This window comes from Sinocyclocheilus anshuiensis, unplaced genomic scaffold, assembly GCF_001515605.1.
Source record: "Sinocyclocheilus anshuiensis isolate Anshui unplaced genomic scaffold, SAMN03320099.WGS_v1.1 scaffold601, whole genome shotgun sequence".
NCBI lineage: Eukaryota > Metazoa > Chordata > Actinopteri > Cypriniformes > Cyprinidae > Sinocyclocheilus > Sinocyclocheilus anshuiensis.
The window spans coordinates 773,307-785,447 of NW_015536496.1; the positions used below are offsets into that span (position 1 = coordinate 773,307).

Here is a 12,141-nt window from a genome sequence, read left to right on the forward strand (position 1 = left end):
TAGGCGGGCTCGCAGCTGATAGGTGGAGATAAGCCAATGAGCGTCTAAAGCCCAGGTATACGAAATTTGCATATCTGGTCAGTGATAACGTATGCTGCGCTGAGAAACAGGGCAGAAGCAACAACAATCACAGTATTGTGAGGGGGGGCTGCACAGAGATAACGGTGTTAAGCAGCAGTATAACACATAAGATGATGATGGTACACCAATCGAATTAGACATTGAATAGCAGGAGCTGCACTGAGTACAGGGCAGACAACAGCAACAATAGCATATAGGGCTGCGCAGAGTAATTACTGTGCGAGGCAGCAAACACACAAACACACATGAATAAAGGTAGCATAAACGTGAATCAGTCACTCACCGGCAGCACTTGGGAGGCTAAGGACTGAGCGTCCAGCTTGTAAAACCTGGCGAAGGTATTCTGAGAAGACCAGCCTGCTGCAAAGCATATATACATAGACATACCTCTCGACCACGACCAGGAGGAGGCGATAACTCTTGTTGAGTGGGCCCTAATGTGCAAAGGCCATTCCAAACCTTGGCTCGTATAACAGCCGTATTAGCGTCAACAATACAGTGGGAAAGCCTCCTTTTTGACACGGCCAGACCCTTCGCACAACCACCGTAGCACACGAAAAGCTGGTCAGATTGCCGAAAGCTGGCCGAACGGTCAATGAAAATACTCAAAGCCCTGATGGGGCACACCGAAATCTGAGCGTCCGCATCACGTGAGGTCGATGACTCAGAAGACAGGGCAGACAGCGAAACAATCTGCGCTCTATAGGGGGTTGATTTAGGCATGTAGCCCGGTCTCGGCCGGATAGTGACGCTGCAGTCACCGGATCCGAAGCAAATACAATCGCCGTCCACAGAAAACGCATGTAAATCCCCTATGCGAAGTCCACGCCGTCCAAGGGGCTCGAGATTTCAGCCATAACTGCAGCAGGCGCATGTGTAGTAAACCCAGATGACATACTGATGCCGCTGCCGTGAGTCCCAGCAGCCTCTGACATTACTTCAAGTGAACAGAGCTGCCCAGTCTGAAATGTTGCAGGGAAGACAAAATGGCCGCCGAGCTCTCCCAAGAGAGGCGAGCGCGCATCTCCACCGAGTCGAAGCACACTCTCAGATACGTTATAGACTGACTCGGGGCGAGAAGGCTCTTATGCACATTCACACATAGCCCCAAGAACTCCAAGTGACGAAACAGTTTGTCTATATGGCTGTCTATAGTGTGTCCCGTATCTGAGCTAAGATCAGCCAGTCATCCAAATAATTGAGAACGCACATGCCGCTCGCTCTGATGGGGGGCGAGAGCTGCGTCCATGCACTTCGAGAAAGTGCACGGAGCCAAAGCCAGCCCAAACGGGAGAGCAGAGTACTGGTACGCTGTGCCTCGAAAGCAAATCTCAGAAAGCGTCTGTGATGCGCTGCTATCTGAATGTGAAAGTACGCGTCCTTTAAATTCACGGACGCAACCAGTACCCGGGGCGAATTCGCACCAGGATCTGTTTTATCATCCTGAACGCACACTTGCAGAGTGCTCTGTTGATGGGCCTGAGATCTAGAATCGGGCAGAGTCCTGCATCTCTCTTGGGCACCATAAAATGGCAGTTGTAAAACCCGCTCTCTAGCTCGCTCAGAGGGACTCATTCTACCGCTCCTTTTTCGAGCAGGTTGCATACCTCTTGTCTCAGAACCAGGGCATTTCGAGGCAATGTTAGAGACTTCACCACGCCGTTGAAACAGGGTGGTCTGCGTCTAAATTCTAGGGCGTACCCACGCTCTATCACACCGAGTAACCAGCGCTCGCTCGGAGGGACTCGTTCTACCGCTCCTTTTTCGAGCAGGTTGCATACCTCTTGTCTCAGAACCAGGGCATTTCGAGGCAATGTTAGAGACTTCACCACGCCGTCGAAACAGGGTGGTCTGCATCTGAATTCAAGGGCGTACCCACGCTCTATCACACCGAGTAACCAGCACGATATTCCCGGAACAGTTTTCCACGTGCTCAGGGACTGACATAGCGGCTTTAGCGGCTTAGTCGTTGGATGCGCCGGTGAGTGCTGCGCGGCTATAACGTGTGAGCAGCGGCTCTGCACCGCTCTGAGGCGGGGCAAGCGGCGCTACATTGACTGAGCGAGGAGGAAAGAGCTCTTTTGTGCACATGTATGCATTTTTTAATGATCCCACACACACATCAAACACAAATTTGAACAATTTTGAGACAGCTTTGGGGCTGGGCCCATTTCGTAGGCTACTCTTCCCTCCTCTCCAGGCTGTCAGGACGACGGCTTGGCAGCTGACGGCAGGCGGGAGTCACGGCGCGGGCTCCTCCGCTTGCCGTGGTGCCTCTTCCCGTGTCCCTTTACACTTTTCTCCGCACATCCAGCTCCTGGCAGCAGCGGTCGCGGGCCTGGTGTCCCTGCACTGCGATGAGCCGTGTGCCAAAGAAGACCTCGATCTCGCGGCATAACAAGGCTCATTGCTTGCATCTGCGCCTGTCACTACAGACTGTGAATGGCTATACGACCTAGTTAAACACCACTTCGTAGGGGCATGAACAACTGGCGTAATAGTTCAGCGAAATCTGGAAGGGTGATAAGACGTGCGCCTGGGCATCAGGTGGCTCCTCGCCTTTGCGCACTTTTCCAAGCAGGGGCATCAGGTGACTCCTCGCCTTCACGCGCTTTTCCAAGCAGGGGCATCAGTCGACTCCTCGCCTTCACGCGCTTTTCCAAGCAGGGGCATCAGGTGACTCCTTGCCGCTTTACTGCTGGTGAGTGGGTAAGCAACTGAAGCACTTGTCGCCGCACTGATGAGGGTCTGGTATCGTGTGAATAAGAGAGCAGTGTCTTCCAAACACGGCAGCTGCTGATGAGGGGCTGGTATCGTGTGAATGAGTGAGGAGCCAGTGATTTTGCTTTGCACACAGCAGAACGCCGCTCCCAGGCGGGGAGCTGCACACTTTTTAGACAGTGGGTCGTGCGGCATCTGCGGCGACATGAGAACCCTTAGCTCCAGTATCTACACTCGGCTCTCCGCTCTGCCATGGAAGGGGGATGTGAGAAGCCGGGCTGATGTCCTGCAGGTTCGATGGGTGAGAGGAATGCGGACATTTTGTCGGCATGAAGTTAAGTGTGATAAGCTTAAGTGAGCTGTAATAGTTTATAAGCCATATTCTTAGGTTATTCAACAAAGTGAAGGAGAAGATTCTGATGTAATTGTCGCACCGCATTTTATACTGCCTCTCGAGCGCGTCAGGATTTGCATACTTCACGACAATTGGCCAGTCATTTGGACTGGCGTGAGCCAATAGGACTTCAGGAAAGGTTGGAAGGGAAGGAGTTCCCATAACGGAGAAATGTCTCTGTGATGTCTCGTGAAAGCTCGAGAGGGAACGTTAGGATCCCACTCTAGATTACTCGCGGGATGTTTTTCGTGTCACTCGCGTGAATAAAAACAGCGCGATCAACCATGCCGAAGATAACTAAAATCGCTGTTTTGTACCTGTTGTCAAAAAGTCCCAAATACAACGGAAAGCCAAACGCCGACGTGTCTGGGTTCACAGCACCATCCAGAGGAGGATGAGTAAAGTTAGGATCCTGTATTAATGTGTGTGTTACATTTTACTACTGTACATATTCACTGATATTACTATTATTTTTATTATTGATAGCAGCATCTCTGTAGCCATGCTAATAAAATACAACTACCACTACAACTGATTTGAATTGTTTTCTATGCTCCAGACCTATATAATAACAGAAGGCTGAAATAATGCTCGCTTCTATTGTCTGATTCAACTGGACGTGTCAAGAAAATCTTCACTGATTGGCTTGCGCGAGAACGCGTCATGCGAATTTTCCACTTGAGTTGAAATTTTTGAACTTGCGCGGAAGACGCGATTGAGGCGAAGTATGTGCAGGCGTGATGTGATGGCAGCTCTCGTCAGAGGGTATATTTATACATGCAGGTCTAACTTTCAGTTTCACTTTAAATAACAGATTGGAAAGGAAAGGAAAGTGTTTGTCATCTCTCATGATTATAATGGGTGCAGGTCAGCATTTTCTCTGAATAATTACATTTCCCAAAACAACTGTTTTGATAGAAAACTTGGAATATAGCATTATGGAGTTACACCCTCATGTGTTTTTTCTTTGCAGATCTATTAGATTCATTGGTTCAAGTCTTTACAATGTTTTTGTGTCTTCCATAGTTGATAGTCAGTGCTAGCCATACCTTAAAAAAAATGAAAACACAGAACTAAACATGCAGATTATTATGACCAATAATATGTTATATCTTTTCTAAATAAATCTTGCCTATAAATGTCTTGGTCATATTTCAATTCAAAATCAAAAGAAAAATATTATTGGCATTTTACACATACATGCATAACATATTATTTGCATAAGTTGATATATGTCACTAAAATACTTGTATAACATGTCTGATTGACAGAGCCATGGTAATAAAAAATAATAAGAACAAAATTGAAATGATACAAATAAAAGGATTCTTTATTATGGTAATTTTGAAATGGGACAAGTTGAAAAGAAATTAGGACTGTATGGAGAAAGTATGGTAATTGTATGGAGAAATTATATGAAAGTGAGAAGTAAAAAATTATTTATAAAAAATTACTGTTTTTGAATCATTCACCAAATAAGCGTTTCTTCCTTAAAGCCTTGTGAAATCACAATAATGCCATCTCAATTAATTACTGAGTACAGCAAGAAAACACTTGGAATTAAGCTGATTTAATCCTTAAAACATTATCTCCATGTTTTTTTTGTTTTTTGTTTTTTTTGTTTGTTTGTTTTTTGTCGCACTGTATTTTAAAATGTTTAAAACCAAGTAATGATTCATAAAAAAGACTCAATGTGAAATAAATCTCATCTCATCTCTCTGCTGTTTCGATCATGGATGGTTTTCCTATAAAGCACATGACTTTCAGAAAATGGATGCTGGCTACAGTATAAATATCTAATGATCCATTCTTCTAGTTTTTCTGGACAGCTGAAGAAAGACGGACGGTATAACTAGATCTATTTTACTGAATTATGATCATAAACTGAATTATGTCTGATCACTTTACTTTATTAATGAATTTTTAAAGACTAGATTAAGGACATAATATTTTATACACATTGCATAAGCAATATGTGTATTGAATGCTAACACTATTGCTCTTCACATACACTTTAAATTTAGTGACACTAATAAATTTAGCAATAAGGTGGAGAGAGAGAGAGAGAGAGAGGACCACATTAATATTCACTGACATTAAGTTTCGGATTTATTCTAGTTGTTTTGAAATGAATTATTTCCCAACAATTGACCTATTTGAATTAACATTATTAAATAAAATGGGGTAGAGGTGGGGGAAGAGGTTGATGGGGTTGGTTTAAAATAATTTTGAACAAGGTAACTGTTACTCGGTTCTACATAACGTTACCATCCGACTGAGGTAGATTTTTTTTTAAATTATAAATCTGGGGGTTTATAATAAAAGTGAAAGTGAAAGTGACTGTGTGGCCACGTATGGTAACCCGGGGTAGCTCAGTCGTGGTTGCTGAAGGTGGATGAGAGAGCTGTTCATTCACTCCCCCCATCTACATTTCCTGCGTGTACTGAGACTCGAACCTGCGACCTTCAAAAAGTCCAACTCTAAACATTAGGCCATAAGTGTCCCACATAATTGAATTAAAGTTCCACAGGTAATCGAGCAGGGTGGGTCACTGCATCTTCTCATATTCCTAATGGACACACAAACACAGAAAGGGAGAAACACAGAAACTTGGAGAGCGGGTCGGCTGCTGATTCATGATGCTGAGAGGATGGAGCTCGGTCTGTGTCTCGTGATTCATGAAGGACCCGACTGCAGTCTGCAGAGAGGGGCGGGGCTATCCATGGGTGCCACTCTGTGTGCCAATGAGAGTAGAAAAGGGGGAAGGGCCTCCCTCTGCAGACTGCAGTCAGATCCTTCTGGAATCGCGACACACAGACCAAGCTCCCACTCAAAAACTGCTGCTTTTATTTCTTACCGGTTTTATGGGTTTTCTCCCATTGTGGAATGCTAATTTGCTTATCTAATTATTATAAAGTAATCTACTGTGTTATAAATTATAAGAGAAAAGGACCAAAACCCGCATTGACTTCATGGATAAATTCTCAAGGATAACATGCTTTGCAAGAACATTTTTTATGCAATATATTTTATCAATAAAAACAAAATAACACAAAATAATCTTAAGCAACATTATACACAAAGTGATAAAGAAGTATTCTGTTCCATAAACATACAATTACTCCATGTAACATTTACTGTCAAAAATGGAAAGAAAATGTTGAATTGTATTTGGAAACACTAAGGTCCGTGTGAGAAATTACAAGTGCACAATGCACATACTAAATATTGCAAATAAACAAAAGTGAGACTAACTATGCACAAGTTATTCAGAAAAAAAAGCCTTTGTATACTCTTTTATAGTCTTTGGATTCCTCTTTTGTAATGCACATTATAAAATGAACATCAGAGCCCTCTGAAAGTTGAAAAACAAAACTCTAAACTAAGGTCTTTTCATGTAATTGCTCTAGTCTATTTGATAAACTATTTTTAACATAATTTTTATTGGCTTTCTCTGACTTCAAACCCTTCAAACTTCAAGCTTTGCAATGCCATTTTTAAACTTTCAGACCTGGTTTTGAAAAGCCAACGTCAAAGTTTGTCATCAAACTTTACTCATCTAGTTTAATTTGTATTTTATTTAGCAACACATATGCTTTGTAAGCTAGACTCCTCATTCATGCACCCAGTCGTGACAGAAACCCAACTGTCTTCAAAAGGGTAGGACTATGTTATTATGCACTGTAAACTGTGACTGTATTTAATTTTTTTTGTTTATTTGACATTTAGACAACCCATTCAGTTATGATTTAAATGGTAAATTATGCTTCATTTAGTTTAACAAAACAAAAATAGTTATAGTAAAAATCTACAGATAAAAGTGTCAATTTATGAAAGTCTGTAAGTAAAGTAGCTTGGGCTGAATTGGCAAGTCTCCTTAAATTGCCATAGAATGCATTGATACAATATTTTAACTTGTTCTCTGATTTCTACATAGAAGGTATGTGCCTTAGGTAAGGGCAAACAATCTCCAGAAACGGTTTTACATGTCCATTTACAACCCTAGGATTTGTCCCTAGACATGAAGTGTTCCATTTGGGACAGGGCCTTTGTCACTTTGTGTTTCAGAAGGGTGCTTGGTTGCGAGCGCCCCCCGAATGTTGAGACAGAACGAGTTAAATAGGTGGTACTGCGCATTTAATCGCCGACGCCCTTTCGGTCTGCGCTTCCGTCACGCCACTTCTCCCCTGCCCCTCCGAAGGTCTGTGTATGCCACTGCCGTATACCACAAGAGCCCCAACAGCGCAATTCAGGGCTGTTGTTTGCTTCAATCACAGATTAGATTTGTGTATGTTACATACATTAAATAGATAATTTATGTGAGTGTAATTATCATTACAATACTTTATTAATTTGCTATTATTTTATTTGCTTATTTCTGTTTCAGAACCACACCCATTCTTGCAATGTAACACTCTTATTTGGACATTGTATGGCCATACTGCTAAAGTTCAGTTAAATACCGCAGGTTCAGTCTGTATTCAGACACCTGGGAGTGATTACAGGATCCAAGCAGACTCAATCAAGTCATTCAAATAGACTTTTAAATGCAGTCGTTTAATTCTGAATATTGTAAGTTAATTTTGTTAAACTGATGCATTTTTTTAAATTATGCATTTAAATAGATCAAGTTTGATTAAATAGATGGAAAACATATTTAAAAAATAAATTAAGTTAAAAGATGCATCAGTTATCAGAGTCAGAGACAATCCCATTATTCTATGCAGTACTTACCTGGTATTGAATCACTTCCTCCCATTTGCAATCTTGTGTCGTTTGAACAGATTAATGCGAAGAATCACAGAACTATATTTACTGTCTTGTGCTCCTGAAGTATGTGCAGGCGTGATGTGATGGCAGCTCTCGTCAGAGGGTATATTTATACATGCAGGTCTAACTTTCAGTTTCACTTTAAATAACAGATTGGAAAGGAAAGGAAAGTGTTTGTCATCTCTCATGATTATAATGGGTGCAGGTCAGCATTTTCTCTGAATAATTACATTTCCCAAAACAACTGTTTTGATAGAAAACTTGGAATATAGCATTATGGAGTTACACCCTCATGTGTTTTTTCTTTGCAGATCTATTAGATTCATTGGTTCAAGTCTTTACAATGTTTTTGTGTCTTCCATAGTTGATAGTCAGTGCTAGCCATACCTTAAAAAAAATGAAAACACAGAACTAAACATGCAGATTATTATGACCAATAATATGTTATATCTTTTCTAAATAAATCTTGCCTATAAATGTCTTGGTCATATTTCAATTCAAAATCAAAAGAAAAATATTATTGGCATTTTACACATACATGCATAACATATTATTTGCATAAGTTGATATATGTCACTAAAATACTTGTATAACATGTCTGATTGACAGAGCCATGGTAATAAAAAATAATAAGAACAAAATTGAAATGATACAAATAAAAGGATTCTTTATTATGGTAATTTTGAAATGGGACAAGTTGAAAAGAAATTAGGACTGTATGGAGAAAGTATGGTAATTGTATGGAGAAATTAAGGGAGCTATTATTATTAATGCCGCTATTAATATGCGGGGCATTGAAACTGCTTTTGAATGCATGATCGCTTATACTTCACTTTCGAGATTTGCGATAGCACGTGCTCTGTGTAAACTACAGCGGCAGTACTTACCACACATTTTACAAGATCAGATGCTTGTCAGTGGTGCTCAGGATCTGTAAATCATTCGCCATCATCCTCAGTCATCTCTCCTTACTCTGTTTATGTGGTAAGTGAAATCTTATGTACTGTAATTTAACAGGTTACCTCTAGCAAGCAGCTAACCATGTCCCTTTAGTGGCTTGCGTTATTTGTTTTCCGTTCCTTTTTGAATACAGACACCAACCCATCCTTGCACATCACATCCCCTGCACAGCCTGGAACATTACATTTATTTCCATGATCTGCCATTTTCGCTATTATCCTCGCTTGTTTCATCACAATATCTGCAGAACTTCTGCAGGTTCGGCTGGCCTAGAACATGGGCGGGTATATGCAAATGTTGGGGGCGTAACTATTAGTAATCCCGACTGTATCGTCACAGTCGGTGTTATGTTCTGATTCGCCTATTTTTCAGTGGTCTTTTGCATGCACGAGATTTACATAAGAAGGAGGAAACAATGGTGTTTGAGGCTCACGGTATGCCATTTCCATGAACAGAACTCTTATTATTCAACTATGCCAAGGTAAATACAGTTTTCCATTCTATGGCACCTTTAAAAAAACGAATATCTTTAAAAAAAAAAACTATTGGTCAAACCTCTATCAGTATCTATAACAGGGGTGTCCAGTCCTGTTCCTGGAGGGCCACTGTCCTGCAGAGTTTAGCTCCAACCATCTCCAACACACTTGCCTGGAAGTTTCTAGTGAGTCAGAAGACCTTGATTAGCCAGTCCAGGTGTGTTTAATTAGGGTTGGTGTTAAACTCTGCAGTACAGTGGCCCTCCAGGAGCAGGACTGGACACCCCTGTTATAGATACTGATAGAAATCACTGGTGTCATTTCGTCTTTTGTGTTTTGTCTAGCATGGATCCAGTGGGAGTGAATGTGACAGAAACGGCAGCTCTAGGGAGACCCTTCCAGCTGGAGATACTGTATGACTGCAGTAGAGATGCTCTAGTGCAGGTGCTGCAGTACAAATTATTCTATTTTCTACCAAAATTTGATGGCAGTATTAACAGCCGAATTAAAAATCCTGGCAAAAACTGATTTCTGGGTTGAATTGTTTGAACTTTAGGGTAGTTCTGCGCTATGATATGGCATAAAAGTTTTAATCCCACACCTGTTGCTGATTGTAAGAGTGCATAAAGCAGTATGTGTCAGTGTTGTTCTCGATGTCTGAAGAAGGTCTTTTTATGTGAACAAATATGAGAATGGACAGTGGGAGTCAAGTTTATTGTTGCATTAAAAGAAATGGAAAAAAATCCAAGTTCCTGCATACTTTTGTATGAAAATGAATCTAATAAAGCTGTTTGTTTCACTCCTCCATCAAAACCAGACTGTTCAATCATCGAAGATGTCAGATGTAAGCAAGTGGTGTTGAAAGTGTCTCCACCGTGTCCTGCTACAGAGGAGCTCACATTACTGTACAAAATGAAGGACATCTCAAACTGTGTCACAGAACCAGAATACAGTGACTCTGACTGATCTCCTTCCAGATACTGAGTACAGTATTAAATGTGCAGCAGTGGGAAAACTCTACTACACCATAGACAGTGATGTGACGCGCCTCAGAGCCATGAACAAGAATCTCATCAAAGCTAAAGTCACTGCACTTGCCACAGAGGAATGATGGTCTGTCATGAAATATCAGCTATAAAAATACATTTTACTACATCACTCACCGTTATTTTTTAATTTTATGAGGTTGCTAGATAACATCACTGTGGAAAGTAATTTCAGCATGTTTGCATGATACCAAAATTTGGCTTTTGGCACAACACCAGCCACTGGTATCTTGGTATCTCGCCCAGATTCGCATTGCATTAGTAAAATATACATTAAATATAAATATAAATATAACTGACTTTATTTCTTTCTCATGGAATGTAAAAACTCACATTTGATGATTTGTAAATATAACATTGTACGTCATTTACACATGACCATATTTACTGTTGTTGTGTTTTCTGTGCTTTACATTACAGAACAAAAAATTATCTGATCAAGAAAAGCATCTTAATTAAAGATGGGAATCCTGCTTGATAAAATCTGCAAACAAGTACATACAATTTTAATCAATCTGACCCATATAGAAAAATGACCTTCAGTGAGAGAGACATAAAACCGTTCTGCTGGTGGGAGAAACAGGAACAGGAAAAACAACCCTGATCAACACGATGATCAACTACATGTTGGGTGTTCAGAGAGAAGACAAGGTTTGGTTTGAGATCACAGATGATCAGAGCAACCGAACATCAGTTCAAAGTCAGACCTCCAGCATCACTGTTTATGGGTTTTATCTACAAGAGAGTACAATCCATTTAACAATCATCGACACTCCAGGATATGCAGACACTCGTGGAGTTAAGAAAGATAAAGAGATCGCCATGGGTCTGCACAGATTAAGTAAATCTGCAAAAGGGATCCATGAAATAAATGCAGTGTGTCAGGTGATTAAAGCAACACAAAATCGACTATATATACATATCGACTATATATACATATTTGATGCTGTTCAGTCTTTATTTGGAAGAGATATTGCTGAAAACATTTGCCTTTGTTTGAGTTTACACCTATGGCTGATTCTATTCAGTTCCCCCCAATTAATTAAGACTGCCAGACTCAGTAATAGCTCCTTTCCGCTGGCCATTACTAAACTCACATTGACTATACACAGATGTACAGGTTGCTGGACTGCTGATACATATGCACAGACTGGCTCAATCATATATGTTATTTCTCTATGCTGCTACTTGTGAGCAATACATCAGATGTTACATTGAAACATACACTCACAGTGTAATTATGTGCAATACACCCATTATGTGCACTAACCCCACTAATTATAGTTCTTGTATTATTCTGTAAATATTTAGTTGAGAATTGTCTTATATGGTGATATGTTATTTTGCCCTGACATGGTGTATATTATGTTTATTGTCTTGCTCGTACTGACTATGTTGCCATTTTATTTATATCGTGCAAATTGAGCATTGTGCTCGGAGAAACTCCATTTCGCTCTGCAGTGCACTTCGTTGTAAGACGAGAATGACAATAAAAGTATTTAAACTTTGAACTTGGATTGACAACAGCAGACATGTTTTGGATGGTTTCGGAGATTTTCTTCCTTCTCAGGAGGAGCTGTTCTAGATTTAGGAGCTACTTTTAGTGATAAAACACATTCCCTAAGTTTCCTAAGCAAGTAGATGTGTGTGTGTGTGTGTGTGTGTGTGTGTGTGTGTGTGTGTGTGTGTGTGT

The 12,141-nt window shown here is 40.9% G+C and overlaps 1 protein-coding gene across 1 annotated transcript in view; it reads right to left on the reverse strand.

Moving 5' to 3' along the window:
- Positions 1 to 804, reverse strand: part of LOC107687176 (interferon-induced protein 44-like) — a 4,686-nt gene extending 3,882 nt beyond the window's left edge. The window contains exon 1 of the mRNA XM_016484405.1: positions 469 to 804. Within this exon, the coding sequence (XP_016339891.1) occupies positions 469 to 804 (336 nt within the window). The remainder of the gene's footprint in view (positions 1 to 468) is intronic.
- Positions 805 to 12,141: the final 11,337 nt, after the last annotated feature.